This window comes from Vitis vinifera, chromosome 4, assembly GCF_030704535.1.
Source record: "Vitis vinifera cultivar Pinot Noir 40024 chromosome 4, ASM3070453v1".
Lineage (NCBI taxonomy): Eukaryota > Viridiplantae > Streptophyta > Magnoliopsida > Vitales > Vitaceae > Vitis > Vitis vinifera.
In genome coordinates this window covers 7768516-7787573 of record NC_081808.1, presented here as the reverse complement: position 1 = coordinate 7787573, position 19058 = coordinate 7768516, and the positions used below count along the sequence as shown (strand labels likewise).

Below are 19058 nucleotides of genomic sequence, written 5' to 3'. Positions count from 1 at the left end.
TTGATTATTTGGGACTCAAAGAAACTGTCCGGTGAGGAGGTGTTAATAGGCTCCTTTTCAGTCTCAAGCAAGTTTTTGTTGGATGGATGTGGACCCCTGTGGCTGTTCTCAGTTTATGGCCCAAACAATTCCTTACTTAGGAAGGATTTCTGTGTGGAGCTATTAGACATTTTTAGCCTTTCTTTTCCTTTATGGTGTGTGGGCGGTGATTTTAATGTTATAAGGAGAATTTCAAAAAAATTGGGAGCCTCTAGTTTAACTTCTAGCATGAGGGACATTGGTGGATTTAGAAAAGATTGCGAATTAGTTGACCCCCCTTTACAGAACACCCCTTTCACTTGGTCAAACATGCAAGAGTCACCTGTGTGTAAGAAATTGGACCGGTTTTTTTACTCAAATGAAATAGCTAACATTGATGCCGTTGAGCAAGAAGGGGTTCTTTCTTCTGAACTTTCAGCTCAAAGAGCTTTAAGAAAAGGGGAGTTGGAGGAATTAATTTTGAGGGAAGAAATCTATTGGAGACAAAAAGGTAGGGTGAAATGGGTAAAAGAAGGGGATTGCAATTTAAAGTTTTTTCACAAGGTGGCTAATAGCAGACGAAATAGGAAATTCATCACGTTTTTAAAGAATGAAAGAGGTTTAGTGTTGAATAATACTGAGAGCATCATATAGGAGATCTTACTTTATTTTGAAAAGCTCTACTTGAGTCCTCCTGGAGAGTCTTGGAGAGTAGAAGGCTTAGATTGATCCCCTATCTCAAAAGAGAGTGCTTCTAGGTTGGATTCCCCTTTTATTGAAGAAGAGATTTCTAAAGTCATTTCTCAATTAGATAGGGATTAATGGATTTACCATTGTAGTATTTCAAAATTGTTGGGATGTGATCAAAGAGGGTGTTCGCAGAGTTTCACAGAAGCGGGATTATTAATCAAAGCATCAATGTCACATTCATTGTTCTTTTGCCTAAAAAAAGCCAGACAAAAAAAGTTTCAGACTTTAGACCTATTAGCTTGATCACTTGTCTCTACAAGATAATAGCCAAAGTTCTATCATGACGATTAAGAGGTGTACTACATGAAACTATCCATTCTACTTAAGGTGTTTTTGTTCAAGGGAGACAAATTTTAGACGCAGTTCTTATAGCCAATGAGATAGTGGATGAGAAAAGACGATCAAGGGAGGAAGGAGTTATCTTCAAAATTGACTTTGAAAAGGCTTATGACCATGTGAATTGGGATTTTTTGGATCATGTGTTGGAGAAGAAGGGGTTTAGTCCTAGATGAAGGACCTGGATGAGAGGTTGTTTGTCTTCAATCTCTTATGCAATTTTAGTGAATGGAAGCGTTAAAGGGTGGGTCAAGGCAACTAGAGGATTAAGACAAGGTGATCCTTTATCCCCTTTTCTGTTTACTATCGTCATCGATGTGTTGAGTAGGATGTTGTTGAGAGCAGAGGAAAGAAGTTTGTTGGAGGGCTTCAGTGTAGGTAGGAATAGAACAAGGGTGTCCCATCTGCAATTCGCAGATGATACCATCTTCTTTTCTAACACTTGTGTGGAAGAATTGCAAACTCTTAAGAGTTTATTGTTAGTGTTTGGGCAAATTTCTGGGCTTAAGGTCAATCTAGACAAGAGTAACCTTTTTGGCATCAACCTTGATTAGGATCATCTCTCTAGGTTGGCCTTGATGCTTGATTGCAAGGCTCCTGATTGGCCTATACTCTACCTGGGTCTTCCTTTGGGAGGGAATCCAAAGGCTTGTGGCTTTTAGGATCCAGTGATTGAGAGAATCTCGCGGAGATTAGATGGGTGGCAAAAGCCTTATTTATCTTTTGGAGGTAGGCTAACTCTTATCCACTCATGCCTATCTCACATTCCTAGCTACTTTCTTTCCTTATTCAAGATTCCCACTTCAGTGGCTGCAAAAATTGAGAGATTGCAAAGAGATTTTTTTTTGTCAGGAGTTGGGGAAGGTAAAAGAGATCATCTTATTAGTTGGGATGTAGTGTGTAAACCGAAGGCAAAAGAGGGATTGGGGTTTGGGAAGATTTCTCTAAGGAATCTCGCTCTTTTAGGGAAATGGTTATGGAGGTATCTTAGGGAGAGTTCAGCTCTATGGCATCAGGTCATTCTAAGCATTTATGGGACACATTCTAATGGTTGGGATGCCAACACTATGGTCAGATGGTCACATCGTTATCTTTGGAAGGCTATTGCACAAGTCTTTCAGGATTTTTCCAAGTATACTCGGTTTGTGGTAGGAGATGGGGAAAGAATTCACTTTTGGGAAGACTTGTGATGGGGAGACCAACCTTTGGGATTCCAATATCCAAGACTATTTAGAGTAGTCACTGATAAAAATATTCTCATATCTTCAATTCTCGGTTCTACTTGCCCCTTCTCTTGGAACTTTAATTTTTGTCGTAACCTCTCCGATTCTGAGATAGAAGATTTAGAAAGTCTCATACGTTCACTTAAGTGTTTGCATTTATCCCCATCGATTTCAGATGCAAGATCCTGGTCTTCATCTTCTTCGGAGTTATTTACACTCAAGTCTTTTTTTCTAGCCTTGTCCCACATTTCCGATTTATCTCCAATTTTTCCTACTAATTTTGTATGGAATTCTCAAGTCTCTTTTAAAGTCAAGTCCTTTGTCTGGTTAGTGGCACACAAGAAAGTAAATATTAATAACTTGTTACAATTGAGAAGACTCTACAAAGCTCTTAGTCCTGACATTTGTAAGTTGTGTATGAAGCATGAAGAATCAATAGATCATCTTTTCTTACATTATTCTTTGACGATGGGATTGTGGCACAAATTATTTCAGTTAGCCAAGATGGATTGAGTTCCCCCGAGAAGCATTTCCGACATGATGTCCATCAATTATAAAAGTTTTGAAAAATCCAAGAGAGGGATAGTTTTGTGGCAAACTGCGTGCATTGCTTTAATTTAGGTTGTGTGGCGGGAAAGAAATGATAGGATTTTTTAGGATAAAGCTAGGAACTCAAAGAATCTATGGGATTCCATTCATTTCCTTGCTTTTCTTTGGGCTTTTTGCTCCATGGTTTTTAAGGGCATTCCCCTTAATGTGTTACAACTAGATTGGCTAGCAATGTGTAGCTCCAATGGGAGGGTCAAGCTAAGAGAGATTGTTCATTGTTTTTACCTTTTAGCTTCTTGTTTTTGTATTCTTGTTGTTTAGTTTTCTTTGGTGGGAGGATTCCTCATCCTTCTTTTGTACATCTTAATTCTATCAATATATTTCTTTGTTGTTTCCTATCTAAAAAAGATTATACATATACACATCTACACTACAGGCCCTCTATCCTGGCACACAATTTAGTCTTGTCTACGGCAAACACATGCATAAAAATATATTAATCTGATACAACACAACATGGATCTTAGATATCAAAGATACAAAGACCATGAAGAAGCCAGAAACTTAAAACAAAAGGTATCTGGGGTCTTTTGCACTGACACTAAAATTGATGAGTAAATTTCAAATCTCACACCTTGTACTAAATAATAATTTTGAGTTCAACCTACTAAGAGCATAATAAGGGATCTATTGGAAGTGGTCATGGGACAATCAGTAAAATTATCAAAATGAAGTAAGAAGACATACAACTAGCAGCAAAGAATAAAAGATAATGGCTAGCTTCAAATGGTAAACAAAATGCTGGTGATTTTTCAGAGTTCCACAGTTAAAGTTGAGTTGATGTTATTATTAGAAGGCCACATTCACTTTCAACACATCCTTTGACCATTATATGATCTATGATCAAATAAAAATCGGAGTGTCCTTATCAGAACCTTTTTTCAAATGACTCTTGACCAATAAAATGTTAGTAGAGTACATTACTCAAGATATGACACATTATATGAATCCACCAACCAATAACTCAAGATTTAAGACATTAGATGAAGTGACCAAAGAATCCAAAAGCCCCTTAGCCTCAATAGATGGCCTAGGTTGACACATCTGTTCAGACAACCACCACCAACTAAAGAATCTTAGAAATGACTAGAAATTATTATAAGTATAGTACCTGCTAAGGCTAGCAACAGCGATACCTCGACTTAAAGCTTCTTTGCAAATATGAGAGCCAACAAATCCATTTCCACCCAACACAAGCAACTAAATTGAAGTACATAAAAGCCATACATTAATAGCAGAAGAACACATCCAAGAAATCTATAGGATGAAAAAAAAAATAGCAAATGATAGCCCATTCTGCTGATTACCTTCTCAGTTGGAGGTGGCGGTATATCTACTGTCTCTGCTTCCTCAACTTTCAAGGGTTCATCAACCTTATTAGAATCTGTTGACAGGCATCTCCCATTTCTGAAAGCAGCCATTGCGCTGTTTCAATAGAAAAATCACAACACACCCCTCTTATAAGCAGATGCACAAAATAAACTACAAAGTTCATGCCTTAAAGACAAATCCAAAAAGAATAAGCAAGGGGGGAAAACACAAATATGACTAATTTGGAATAAAGGAAACTGGGGCACCATCTATGGCATCAAACTCTTAGCAAACTGTAAGCATGATCATACATTTAATTGATTTTCATTTTCCAGGATCTCAATCTTCAAACTTGCTTATAGCTAGGGAGTCTAATTCCTTACCTGATATCCTCTTAATTTCCTTTTCTAGCCCTGTACTGTGTACAGGTAACATTTGCTTAAAAAGAAGGATGTTATCAGCCATAACATCATAAACAATAAGCTTCAGAGAAACAATTATACAAACAGATGACATCAGCTCTTGATTAAAGTGCAAATCTAGAAAAATAAAAGAAATAAAAACAGAAAAACTGGTAGGCTATGGCCAAACTCCTTCACCTATGTCAACATCCAATTTCCCACTTTTCACATAGACTATCCACTTATGGCACACACTCCACTTTAACTTGTTAGTTTCTCACCAAATACCTGTAGGTGCCACCATGTGGACAGTGACCCAATGGCATGCATATCAAATAACTCACTCCATGGTTGTGGCTATGTTCATAAAAAAGGGTTTACCGCCCTTTCCAAGCGAGGGTGGCTCCCAAACTTGTTTTGTGACTGTTTCTGATCATCTCTATATTCCCTCAAATGTTACCTCTTTCTTGAGATATAGCAGCTTGATGCTATTGCATAAGCATGAATTATGAGTGAAGATCAAGAAGCCTAACCTGCATTTGGTTCCCTTTTTGAATCGTCATGTTACAGCTCCCATCACAAAGTATTTGGAATTGGTTCAACGTTTTTGGTCTCATAGATAGTGAATATTCACTGGGGCAGGATAAATCTAAGCCTGTTTGACCAGCTCAAAACAAGGGATCCATCATGTTCATCATCAACACATGATGCACACATCACAGGCTGACTCATCCACGTGGCAGGCCAAGGTCTCCTGTTTCAGCAGGCTTAAAAAGGCCTCCAATTCGTAAGAGAGGCCTCCTAATTCATCAAGCTTAAAAGGCCTCCAATTGTTTAAACTAGGCTCTGTTAAGTACAATTTCCCCTTGTGATCCAATATTAAAGACCAAAAGGAGCTCACTTGAAAGGAGAATGTTTTCAATCTTGAAGAGCTCTAAGCCTGATGTGAGTTTCTGTAAACTTCTTGAGATCTCTTCTAAAGGCTCCAACCTCTTTTGGGCCACTGCCAACTATTTACACTCATTTCTCCTCACTCCACTCTACTTGCTTCTTAAAACTTAATAATTCATCATCCTCATGGCAGGCCTCTCCTACAAAGAACCGATAATAAACAACCTATTTGGTATAAGTCATTTTGGCATAAACTATGTCCATTTGACTGCAGCGAATCACTATGTCTTTTAAATTTATTTTAAAAGGATTTTGGTCCTTGTATTGGCTTATGTTCTTGACAAATTATAGTTGCAGCAATTTTTTTTTTCCTGAAAAATAAAAGAGTGTATAAAAAGGAGCATCACAAAGTATATAGGAAATATACACCAATTGTCAAAAGGTGGAATCAATCGAAAAGAGGGGCTACAAAAAACAACATCTGCCCTCACCAAGAACCCAAGTAATCAATAAAGCTTATTAAAGACAAGGATCATCATCTATAAACACCTTAGCCCACAACCACAGAGGAAAGAACCTAAGACACACCAAAGAGAGCAAAAAGCAATTTTCATATAACTCGTCTTTACACAATGAACAAGGATGTGGTCAATGAATTTTTCTTCATTATGAAAAAAGAAACATCTATTTGCTACAGACCACTCCCTCCTCTTAAGGCCTTTCCCAACATCACCTCTCATGCAAAGAAGCCCACCTTAGGCGACACGCTGAAGTTCCAAATGACGCTCATCGGAAAGGAGACTAACCTCCTGGCTCCAAAGCATAATAGAGGATTTTAATTGAAAACCTTCCACTCTTTGACTCTATCTAAAGCACCTTATCTTTCTCATCCTTAAACACCCTCTTCTCCTGAAGTCTCAGATCCCTTCCACATTTTCCACCTCCCAGTCGTTGAAAGGCTTAGAGAAGCAAGGAGTCCAACCACCCCCTTCAACCGATCAATTCCAAACATCTACCATCCACACCTCTTTTGAAACAACTAAAGCAAATAAAGAAAGGAAGGTAACACACAATGGTTTGTCTTTGCACCACTTGTCCTTCCAAAACCTCACCCTCCGAACATTACCCACTAAGAAAGAAACCATACTAATCAAAAGATCCCAATCCTTCCTTATGGCTTTCCATAACCCAACACCATACCCATCCCTCACTTCATGAGAGCACCACCCTCCTTCTTCATCCCCATACTTCCCACTTATAACTTGCTTCCAAAAAGGGCCTCCCTTTCATCAGCAAAATGTCAACTCCATTGCAGAATAAAGCCTTGTTATGCGTTGATAAGACACCTAAAGCCTAAAGCCCCCCTTCCTTTTATCTAAACAAACAATTGGTCACCTTACTAAGTATGGCTTTCAAAAGAGAGCCCTACCACTCCAAAGAAAACCTCATTGAATCTACTCCAACCTCAATTTGATCGACCTTGGCATGCAAAACAAAGACATAAAGCATATAGGCATACTAGAAAGAGTGCTTCGAATAAGAGTAATTCTCCCTTCATCTGAGATATATTGTCTCTTCCATATGGCAAACCTTTTATGAAACTTCATTTCCACCCCACCCCAAGCCGCCACTGATTTAAACAAGGCTCCCAAAGGAAGACCCAAACCATGTGAAAGCCTTCACTTTAAAGACAGCTTTAGATTTCCACATGAACTTAGCCAGATCGTAAGGAACAAGAGGATGAAAGTGAATGTAAAGGGCTCTAAAGAAAGAACTAATTGAGAATAAGCCCGATGAGGTCAAAGACCAAACCCTCACATTAGAGTAAAAAGGTAACAGATACACATGGGCTACTCAAGACAATAATTGAGCTAATTTCTCACATTCTTGATTCTTGAGATTTTAGCAAAAGTGAAAATTCCAAGATGGGGTGGGGAATAACGACACCAAAAAAAAAAAAAAAAAAGTGGAAATAGAAAAATCTCTCAACCTCAATACCTTAAAAAGATTTGTATATTGACTATAAATGGATAAATCATCACACCAAGTATCCTCCCAAAAATGGATTTTTTTGCCATCACCTATGCAAAAATGCATGTAACGATAGAAATCAGGTAAGATTTGGGCAACCACCTTCTATGGACAATAGTGTGACCACCTAACACCAATATTAGCATCCTAACCATTAGAATGTGGCCCAAAGATTCTCAAATGGCCTTGTGCCATAACGCATGTTCTCCCTAGGAAGCCTCCATAGCCACTTTCCTAAGAAGGATCTATTTCTCAAAGAGATCTTGCCTACACCTAAACTCCCCTCCTTTTTGGATTTACACACCACATCACACCCAATAAGTTGGTGGTCTCTCTTACCTTCCCCCACCTCCGACCAAATAAAATCTCTCTACAATTGCTCAATCTTATCAACCACCCTAAGTGGAACTTTGCATGCTGAAAGGAAATACATAGGAATAAGAGACAAGCAAGAGTTCACAAAAATTATTTAGCCCCTAAAAGATAGATATGTTTTCTTCCAACCATCTAATTGTTTGGAAATCCTATCAATGATTGGATCCAAAAGGAAACTTCTTTTGGATTGCCCCTTAGGGGGAAACCAAATAGGTTATGGACCATTCAAACACCCCACAATCTAACAAGGAAACTAAAGCCTAAAATTGGTCCTAATTCATATTGATACCCAACGGAGTGCCCTTGTTCAAATTAATCCGGGGCCTAAAGACCCACCCAAAACCAATCAAAATTAATTTTAGATTTTGCAAGTCGAGTAGTTTACTATGTCAAAAAAAGATGGTACACCTGCAAACTATAAATGGATTACCCTCACTCTAAATCCACCCCTTAAAAATCCATTTAAAATCCCACATTGCTTTGCTCTCAATATCAATCTACTCAATATATTAGCCACTAAGGTTAAAAGAAAACGAGAGAGCTAGTCACCCAATCTTAAGCCTCTAGAAGCCTTAATCCATTCTTTTGCACACCCATTAATTAATATGGGAACATTAGTTGTCAATAGGCATCCATACATCAAAGATCTCCACATCACTCCAAAACCTTTTCTTTCTAAGACATTATTTAAAATATAGCATTCCACATGGTTATAAGCTATTTTAAAATCAATCTTAAATTGCACCCTTTTTTCTTTTTCTTTTTTTTTTTGATAGGAAACAACAAAGAAAATCTTAAATAGCACTCTTCTTCCCCTAAATGTCTTGTTTCATCTTCCAATTCATTAGCCACTAATACTTCATCTAGTATTTGTATACCTTCAATGAATTCTCCCTAAGAGAAGTGAATGGTCTCATGAAGAACTCCACCTAAGCACCAAAACAACACTTTAGCAATGATCTTACAAATGCTAGTTAGCAAGTTGATGGGTTTGAATTCAGAAAATCTAAAGGCTTGACCCTTCTTAGGCACAAGAGCAATGAAAGTAACATTAGTGCTTCTATTAATTGTCTTACTATCAAAGAATTCTTGAAAAACATTCAATAATTCCTCCTCAATAGAGTCCCAACACTTTTGATAAAAAGCTATATTAAAACCAGTTGGGTTTGATTCCTTTTCCTTATCCATTAGAAAGATTGCTTCTTGAATTTCCATGTCTATAAAAGGCTTCTCCAATCTATTAGCACTCATCTCGAAAAAAAGGGCCCAATTCAAACCTTCAAACCTCCAAGTCTTCATTTGATTTACCATATTTGTTGAAGACTCATAAAATCTCATCTAAAATGTCATCTTGGTCATTCAACAAAACCCCATCCTCATTCAACAACAATTTAATCACTTTTCTTGTTCCTTCTATCTTTGGCTCCCCTATGGAAAAATTTTGAATTACAATCACCTTCCTAAGCCCATCTAATTCTAGATTTTTTCCCCAACTCACCTCTTCTTTTAGCAACAACTCTCCAATTCCACTTTCATAATAGCACTTCAAGGGGGGACTGCCTTGGTCATCTTCACTCCTTTCTCCACCTCCTGATAGCCAACCATCAAAGTAATCACCTTCATGATCATCCATGGTGGTAAAAGGTAGTAAAAGGTAGAAAACAATGTTAGTAGCTTCTCCTGGGGGTAAGTGTTGGTTTGGTGTTGAGTTGAAGACGTTTGAGATTGGCATAGAGGAGTTCAAAGGAAAGGTGTGTGGGAAGATTTGTGAAAGATGTCCCAAGTTCTCTTCATGGATCAGATTCGGAGGGAAAGGTTTGTCTTTACACTAGAAGGGGTGGAGTCTTGTTGTGGTCTAAAGGAGAGAGCTCCTTTCTGGAAGTTTTGGTCGGAAGGAGATAGAGACTACAGTCTGGAAATCCGTAGTAATAAAGCAGGGAGATTCTTGTTTTGTGTTGTGAGAGATGCGAAGAACAAAAGATTCACCTTGGCTTTTCCTGAAGGAAGAGGACTTGTTGGGGGCTGGAAACTTCTTGCTAGCAAACTGAGAAGTTTGGGAGTCTCTCCCCTTCAGGGGAATGGAGCTCTGTTGGAAAATCTCATGCCATCTCAAGCTTCGCCTTGTAGATTTGAGGAAAAAAAGTGTCAACTGGACAAAGACATGGCAACTCTTCGGGATCGTTCTACGCCTTATGATGTTGTTTGGTTAGAAATTGAGAAAGAGGTCCTTGATAGAAATGAGGAGTTGCTGGGCAGGTGTCTCGTGGGTAATTGGGAAGGAGACACCGGCCGCCTCCTTGACCTCGTCTCCTTTGGACTGTGGGCGAAAAACTCTTGGCTTTTGGAAGGGAACCTTTGGCTGTCAAACATGGGAGGAAACCTTTGGTTTCTGGAGTTTGATTTTGCAGATGAAGCGGAGAGGGTGTCTAAGTCAGGGGTGAGACATTTCAGAGGAAGAAGTTTCTGTTTAGAAAGATGGAATCCCTCCGTTGGATGTCTTGAGGGAGGAAGAGGGGGTGCGCGCCTTGTGTGGGTCAGAATTTTGGGCCTTCCTCTGCATCTTTGGGGAAAAAATCTCTTCAAGAGGTTTGGGGATTCTTGCGGGAGATTCATGGTTGTGGATGAAAATACGGCTGAACGTCGGAATCTTCAGTGGGCCAAAGTCCTCGTCGAAACTAGAGAATGGCAGCATCCAAGCTCGCTGTAGGTGGTAGCTGGTTCTTCTTGTTTCGCTTTGCAACTGTGGTGGGAAGAAGGGCCTGCATCTCCACTGTGCTTCCCTCTCATGGTTTTGGTGCGAGGAAGCTTAGGCATGATGAGGTGGCCCTTGCACGCGCTGAGGGGAGCATGGGAACCTTGCCCTCTGCTTCAAAAGCCTCTCTGCCACCAAAAAAGTTGTCCCCGCCTATCTTGGGGAGTGGTGCCCTAACTCGTACAAGACCGATGTTGTTGAGAGCCTTGCCCAGGCCTGCAAAGGTGCCTCTATGGACTTGGGCCAACGTCCAATTGCAAGGGCCCTTTCAAGCTTAGCCTGTGCTAAGGCTTTCGGACCTGGGCTGGAAAAGGCCCTTGTCTCCGCTAAGTTTGGGCCTCCTTTTAAGCCTAACGCCCCTACCCCTCCAGCAATTTAGGTCAAGGAAGCCCTAAGTGCCCGTCATGTCCGAGGAAAAGAGCCTTCGCACCAACTCCTTGCATCGTTGGGACTCCTCGGATGGAAGCGACGACGTCGCCTGTAGCGGAGATTTCTTTCCCCGCCGAAACCCACAGCTCTCAAGGTAAGCCATCTTTCCCACCGAACTCTTCGAGAGGGGAACACTCTTCTCCTTCTACTCCTTTCTAGGCTCTGGGGATTGAGAGGAAAGGGGGATCCTTCTCCGATCTTATGGAATCGTCGCCAAGGGAGGCTAAAGCTTCGCAAAATCCTCTGTCCATGATGCTCAGAGATGGGTCAACGGTGGTATTGACTGATGCCTCGGGTCCTGTTTTGGAAAATGAGGCGTTGGATTTGGTGGATTGTGATGTGGCGAAGCAAGGGGAATTTTCAGCAGAACTTCCTTGCACAGAAGGGTGGTAAGAAGAGGATTTTTCCAAACTAACCCACTTTAGCAAAGTCTTGGGAATGTCTGTCGAAGGCATGAAGTTGAAATTATGGCCCTGCTAAAGAAACTGAAGTTGAAGACTGGCAGTAGTACCCTTTGCAAGAGACGTAAGAAGAAAAAATCATGCTCTACCCGTTTTGAAAGAGAGTTAAAAAGATTGGAATGCTCAGTTAGTTATGGGGGGACATCAGGGCTAGCTAAAAGAACCGGTCAGAGCTCTTGGGAGTTGATTCCAGTTGATTAATGAGAATTAAAATCCTTTGTTGGAATGTTCGAGGGCTTAATGATATTGAGAAAAGAAAGTTGATCAAGGGTGTGGTGAGGAACCAGAAACCAGATTTAGTTTGCCTAATGGAGACGTAGGTGAAAGAAATGTCAGTGCAAATGGTAAACTGTGTGGGTGTAGGAAGGTTTCTTAATTGGGCATCAGTGGATGCTAGGGGTGCGGCAAAAGGCCTTCTTCTATTTTGGGATAATAGAGTCTTGGAGAAGTTGGAGGTGGAAAGTGGAGGGTACTCCATCTCTGTTCGTTTCAGAAACCGTGATGATGGTTTTACTTGGATTTTCTCTAGAGTGTACGGGTCAATGATTGGTAGTGAGAAGGAAGATTTTTGGGAGGAGCTAGAAGCCATCTGTGGTCTTTGGGAGGATCCTTGGTGCATAGGAGGGGACTTTAACGCTATAAGATTCCCAGAGGAAAGAAGGAATGCCCCAAGACTCACGGTTGAAATGAGGAGATTTTCAGAGGTGATAGGGGATTTGGGGCTAAGGAATTTTCCTCTGGCTGGAGGCCCTTTCACTTGGATAGGGGGTTTGAATTCTCAGGTTGCCTCTAGATTGGATCGCTTCTTGATTTCGGACTAATGGGAGGACCACTTTTCTACCATTACTCAGTCCGCTCCCCCTCGTCTGGTTTCTGATCACAACCCCATAGTCCTAGAAGCTGGAGGGTTCTCATCAGGAAAAAGCCCCTTCCGTTTTGAAAATATGTGGCTGAAGATTGAAGGTTTCAAAGACCCAGTAAAGAGTTGGTGGAATGGTTACTTTGTTGAAGGCTATAGTAGTCATTGCATTGCTGAGAAACTAAAAGTGCTCAAGAAGGATTTGAAGAAATGAAACAGGAAGGTGGTAGGTAATTTCTCGTACAATAAAGCAGAGTCCTTCTCCCCCCTGCAGAGTTGGGAGGCCAAAGAGAATGAGAACTCTCTTATTCCTAGGGAGGCTGAGGCTAAAAGGTTGGCTCTTGAGGACTATAAGAAGTGGGCCCTTCTGGAAGAAACTTCTTATAGACAAAAGTCAAGAGAAATCTAGTTAAGAGAAGGTGATAAAAATACCAGGTACTTCCACAAAATGGCCAATGCTAGGGCAAGGAGGAACTTCCTGTCAAAATTTAGAGTGAATGAGGTGTCTTTCTCTTCTAATGAAGAAATCAAAAAAGGAGTTTGCAGAGCCTACCAGTCCCTCCTCTCAGAATCAGGGGATTGGAGGCCAAGTATTAATGGCCTAAACTTTAAGGTGCTGGGGGAAGATTCGGCCAGCAGCCTAGAGGTGATGTTTTCTGAGGAAGAATTTTTTGCAGCCTTGAGTAGCTGCTGCGGTGATAAAGCCCTAGGCCCGGACGGTTTCACAATGGCCATTTGGTTGTTTTGTTGGGATGTTGTTAAATCAGATATTTTGGGGCTCTTTAGAGAGTTTTATCTCCATGGGACCTTCCAGAGAAGCTTAAATTCCACATTCCTTGTGCTCATTCCGAAAAAGGAAGGAACCTAAGACCTAAGAGATTTCAGGCCAATCAGCCTGGTAGGGAGTGTGTACAAATTGCTTGTCAAGGTTCTTGTTAATAGGCTGAAATTGGTGATAGGGGAGGTGATTTCTGATTCTCAGCAAGCTTTCATCCAAGGAAGACAGATTCTAGACACTGTTCTAATTGATAGCAAAGCCCTTAATTCTAAATTGAAAGACAACACGTCGGGCCTCCTCCTTAAGATGGATATTGAGAAGGCATTTGACCATGTCAATTGGGACTTTCTTATGGTTGTGATGTCCAAGATGGGATTTGGGCATAGATGGATCAATTGGATGAAATGGTGCTACTCTACGGCTACCTTCTCGATCCTCATCAATGAGAGCCCTCCAAGATTTTTTCATAGCTCTAGGGGATTGAGACAGGGCGACCCCCTTTCCCCCTATCTTTTCCTTTTGACCATGGAAGCTCTTAGCCAATTGTTGTCAAGTGCAAGAAATGGTGGCTTTATTTCCGGTTTCAAAGTGGGAGGAAGAGGAAGAGAGGGGCTGATTGTGTCCCATCTCTTGTTTGTCGATGATACCTTGATTTCCTGTGACACTGATGCAGAATAGTTGCAATATCTTAGCTGGACTTTTATGTGGTTTGAGGCGATTTCGGAGTTAAAAGTTAACTTGAGCAAAAGTGAGGCCATCCCAATGGGTGAAGGCGTTCCTATGGAGACTCTTGCCCCGGTCTTGGGGTTGTAAGATTGGGAGTTTACCCACCTCCTACCTGGGTCTCCCCCTTAGGGCCCCTTACAAATCCACTAGGGTGTGGGATGTAGTGGAAGAAAGATTCAAAAAAAGGTTGTCTCTGTGGAAAAGGCAATATCTCTCCAAAGGTAGTTGACTTACCTTGCTAAAACGCACCCTCTCTAGCCTCCCAACCTACTTTCTTTCTCTCTTTGTGATTCCCAAGAGAGTGTGTGCAAGGCTCGAAAAGATTCAAAGAGATTTCTTATAGGGCGGAGGCGCCTTAGAGAATAGACCTCACTTGGTAAGTTGGAAGATTATTTGTGCTGCTAAAAATGATGGAGGCCTAGGCATCCGCAGCCTAGCTGCCTTTAATAAGGCCTTACTTGGGAAGTGGTTGTAGAGATTTGCTAATGAGAATGATCCCCTATGGAAGCAAATTATCACTGGAAAGTACGGCCTTCAAGAAGGGGGAGAGGGGGGGTGCTCCAAAGGTGTAAGAGACAGTTATGGTGTGGGGGTTTGGAAGGCCATCAGAAATGGTTGGGAGAACATTAGAACTCACTCCCGCTTCATCATAGAGGATGGTACTAGAGTGAAATTTTGGAAGGACTTATGATGTGAAAATCAATCTCTGGAAGATACTTTCCCAAACTTGTTTAATTTAGCAGTCAACAAAGAAGGATGGGTTGTTGAGGCTTGGGAGGAGGATGGAGTTAGGGGCAGCTGGGGCTACGTTTTAATAGACACCTAAATGATTGGGAGGTGGGGGGAGTAGAAAGCTTGTTAAGTAAGCTTCATCCTTTGACCATTAGAAGAGGAGTGGATGACTTGCTTTGGTGGAGAGAGAACGAGAATGGGACTTTCTCAGTCAAGTCTTTTTATGACTCGTTCTCAAGGAGCACTAGACCTCCTTTCCAGGCTAGAGTTATCTGGACGCCTTGGGTTCCAATTAGGGCTAGCTTCTTTGGTTGGGAGGCGGCTTGGAGCAGGCTACTCACCATTGATCGCCTAAAGAGAAGTGGTTGGAACATCCCCAACAGGTGCTATCTATGCAAAAATGAAGAGGAAACCACATATCACCTTCTTTTGTTTTGTGAGAAGGCTAGAATGTTATGGCTTCTAATCTTCTCCCTTTTTGGGGTGCAATGGGTGATGCACTCCTCTGTTAGGAGGAACCTCTTGGGATGGCATGGTTCTTTTGTGGGCAAGAAAAGGGAGAAAGCTTGGAGAGCTACCCCCCTCTGCTTGTTGTGGATCATTTGGAAAGAAAGGAATAGGGGGCCTTCGACGATGTTGAGAGGAATGACCAATAAATTAAATCTATTTTTTTGTACACTTTTGTGAATTGGGCTAGAGTGTATATAGAGGAACACACTTTCTCTTTGATTGATTTTGTAGACTAGTTAGCTACCAAGTAAGGGATAGGCTTGTTGCCTTGTTGTTTTTTGTTCTTTTGTTCCTTGGTATACTCCGTGCATACTCTTTAGCCTCTTTGGCTTTTAATGAATTTTTCCTTTACCTATCAAAAAAATAATAGCACTTCAAGCAACCAACTTAGAAGATTAAACTCCTTCCCCCTCCCAAGAGTCAATTCTTGTAATGTTTCTCAATATGGCTTCCTTTCTCTCATTGATATCCCCAAAAGAGTCTTTGTTCCATATTTTCTATTTGGTTTTATTCTATCACTTATCATATCTCATGTTCAACCAACCATGACATAGAACAAGTGGTAAGATAACTTATCCAACCTCATTTCTATATATCCTATATATATGGAATATGATAATTCTTAGTTGAGATAAGGGATATACACATCCCATGAATCATAAATTTGTTTCTATCTTCTATTTTCTTCATTTTTTTTTTTTCTCAATTTTTATATTAGTCTTTATGGAAAACCAAAAAAAAATGATTAAAAAAATACATTTTAATTTGAAAAAGAAAAGAATTAAAAATATATGAATAATACAACCTAAAATAATGTTGTTGTATAGTAATATTTAATAAATAAATATATATATATATACAAAATGCTTTTATATATTTACAAACAAATACAATTTTTATTTATATATTTCAAATATTATAACCATAAAAATTGTGGACATTTTTCCTTATTTCTTTTTTCTTTCCTTGATTTTCATGTTGTATGGGGAATTGCATGAAGAAAATAGAGGAGGATAGCGTTAGGCGAAAACAGAGCACAAATAAAAGTTTTTGGTGAAATCACATTGTATGGTATAAGAAGAAGCCAGCTTCCTTGAAGATAGATGGTAAGAGGAGTTGATCCAAAAGACTCTTTCTATGCTTAGACAACATTCTTAGGCAAACAATTGAACATTAGCCACTTGTTTTTACTAGAGAAAACCATCCCAAATTGGTGTTACATGCAAGCACAATGAGGAGATGTTAGATCATTTTGATGCATTGCAAAGTGGAGCTATGACACTTTCTTCTCAATTAGGTTGCATTTCCATGGGCTTGTGCCAAAGATAGTTTTGGAGATTGTCATATGAGATGCATTGTGCTAATATACATGTGACCTTGGCATCTTTATTGAATTTTATTACCTATTGAAAAGAAAGATAGTGCCCTTCATTCTATCACATTAGTCTGCTCCTAGAAATTATAGGTTCTCATTCCCTATGAGAAAGGTAAAAAAATAAAAATAATACCTTATCAGGTCCATGAAAGAGAGAATGATCCAAGGCCACTAGCATAGATATGTTAATATATTATGTTAATCAAAATTTTAACACAGTCAAATAACATAAGAACAAAAATATTCTAGTAATATAAAAAATTTAGAGAACCCTGGTTCGGGGTTGAGCATAAATTTGTACCTATAAAAAAAAAAAAGGTTTAGCATAAAATTAGTTGAACAATGTCATCCTATTCGTCAATGTATACAAACATATACTTAAAAGGACTCATCACAACTCAAAAAGCACTAATTCCAATTACTTGGGGGTCGAATACAAATTTACAAGAATCCATTTGCACCATTCAGCTCCAATGAGAATCACATTTCTCAGGATCTTTGGTTACAAAATTATTGTTTGCTACCTCTACCAATTTCTCCCTTTTGTCAATCATCTTGTCCTTTTAGACAGATGCCTTTCTCTTGTCCTTTCAAACAAATGTTTTGAAGGTTAAGTGTACCAACATGTGCAACTAAATTTTTTATTACTTAATTCTCTGTTAGATGGTCAGATATGCTTTTGGGTAGGGAGAGATTTTCTTTTCCAGTATTATCTGACCTATAGATCTTAACCTAAGGCTGGTGGGGAGGAGGTTTCTACTCTAATTTTGTTCTTTGGGTGATTCTTCTATGCTGCCCATGTATTGATCTTACCTCTATCAGGCTACCTTTTATGACTGCACTCTCATTTCTTATTCTATCTTCCTCTGTAGAATGAACAAGATCCCTATCACAACAAAACTACACTTTTATCTGAAGTAGTAGTTCAATCCATGTGGAAAAATTAAAGAAGTTAAACTACTTGGAACCGGCATAATTGTTGTAAGACCTAAAATTTTCAATTAACTTCCTACACCTTTCTAAAAAAATGTAGAAGAGCACAAGCAAAAGTTCAAATCTAACACTCTATTTGGTTGCTGACAAAATAGGTGAAATAAAAAACTACACAAAAAATAAAGTAAAATATATATATTGAAACTCATTTTTTATTGACTTGTTATAAAAAGTATTGAACATTTCAACTCCGCCAAATGGTTTCATTAGGCTCACCTAGCTAGAGTTTTCATTTCCAGATATACTGTACAGAAACATGTTATCTTTCAATTTGTCAGTTTCCCTTTTTTTTTTCTCTGACATTTTATCAGCAACTAACAGAACCGACCAACACTCCATTTGCTATTCTTCAAAATGTAGTAAAATATGGAAAATTAAAATGGTGAATTACAATTTCAATGAGCTTAAAAGTTTCTCTCCAAAATAGAAAAGGAAAACACACAATAATTTGGTTTAATTTAAGTAGGGCTTTCATCAAACTAAACCTCAAAAAAAAGGGAGATTTTTCTTTTACTTCTCCACATTTTCCCAGCAACCAAATAAAGCCCAAAATAAAAACATGGCCACCCTCCAATGTAACAGAAAATCCACAAAATTTCATGACAGGAATAGTTAAAAAATAAATTAAAAACGAAAAAAAAAAAATCGTTTTATTTTCTTTTTCTTTCCTAAAATTTCACGGCAACCGAACAAAAACAGGGTCACAAACAGTTATGCAGTGAAAAACAAACAAATTCAAGCAAATTTTCAAGAGGAATGGTCCAAAAATTAAAATTAAAAAAAAGGGCATTGTTAAAACTTTAAATAAAAAAAGGACACTCTTACATTCTTCGTTTCTTTTCTACATTTTCTCAGCAACCAAACAACTAAAAGACCAAAAAAAAATCACACATCAATGAAACAAAAAAACCCACAAGATTAAAGTAAAATTAAAGTCGGTAATGTTTAAAAGGAAAAAATAAAAATAAAAATAAAAATAAAAAGTCTTACTAGAAACGAGACAGGGACGATCTCGAATGGATCAACTGCGAAATGATCGTCTTCATTTGAGTTCTCTTGAATTATTTTACGGGTCTTGTCCGAATCAGTTCAAGATTGTGTGGAAGAGAGCTAGGGTAGAGAGAAAAAACGGTGATCAAAAACTGGCGTTTGGAACAAGTGAGGGATCCAGAGACGGGGAGAGGGGAAGAGACTGGAGAATTAACAGGACACATGACGCGTCATGCTAGTGACACGTGTCGGTGCGTACGTGGCTTTTTGCCAGCCCAACAAAATAAAAAAGTGAGAGGAGTAATAAAAAAATAAAAATGACCTTCTGGAATGTGACCCCAACCATGAGGGCTCAATCAATGCACAAATGTCTTATATATTTGTTGTGCGCTTTAATGTATTTTTTTCTTCACAAAAAATAGAGATTTTTAATTAAATTCAGTATTTTTAAAAAGAAATTTGCAATATAAAAAATTAAAAAATAACTTTTAGATTGATAAAGTTTGTT

General features: G+C 39.2%; 1 protein-coding gene across 1 annotated transcript in view; it reads right to left on the bottom strand.

Annotated features, from left to right (window-relative positions):
• Positions 1-18748, bottom strand: part of LOC100263954 (uncharacterized protein At1g32220, chloroplastic) — a 39332-nt gene extending 20584 nt beyond the window's left edge. Inside the window, exons 1-3 of the mRNA XM_002263783.4 lie at positions 18551-18748; positions 4244-4361; positions 4048-4136 (exon numbers count right to left, since the gene is read on the bottom strand). Coding sequence (XP_002263819.1) covers positions 4048-4136; positions 4244-4361; positions 18551-18606 — 263 coding nt within the window. The 5' untranslated portion in view covers positions 18607-18748. The remainder of the gene's footprint in view (positions 1-4047; positions 4137-4243; positions 4362-18550) is intronic.
• Between the last annotated feature and the right edge of the window lie 310 nt (positions 18749-19058).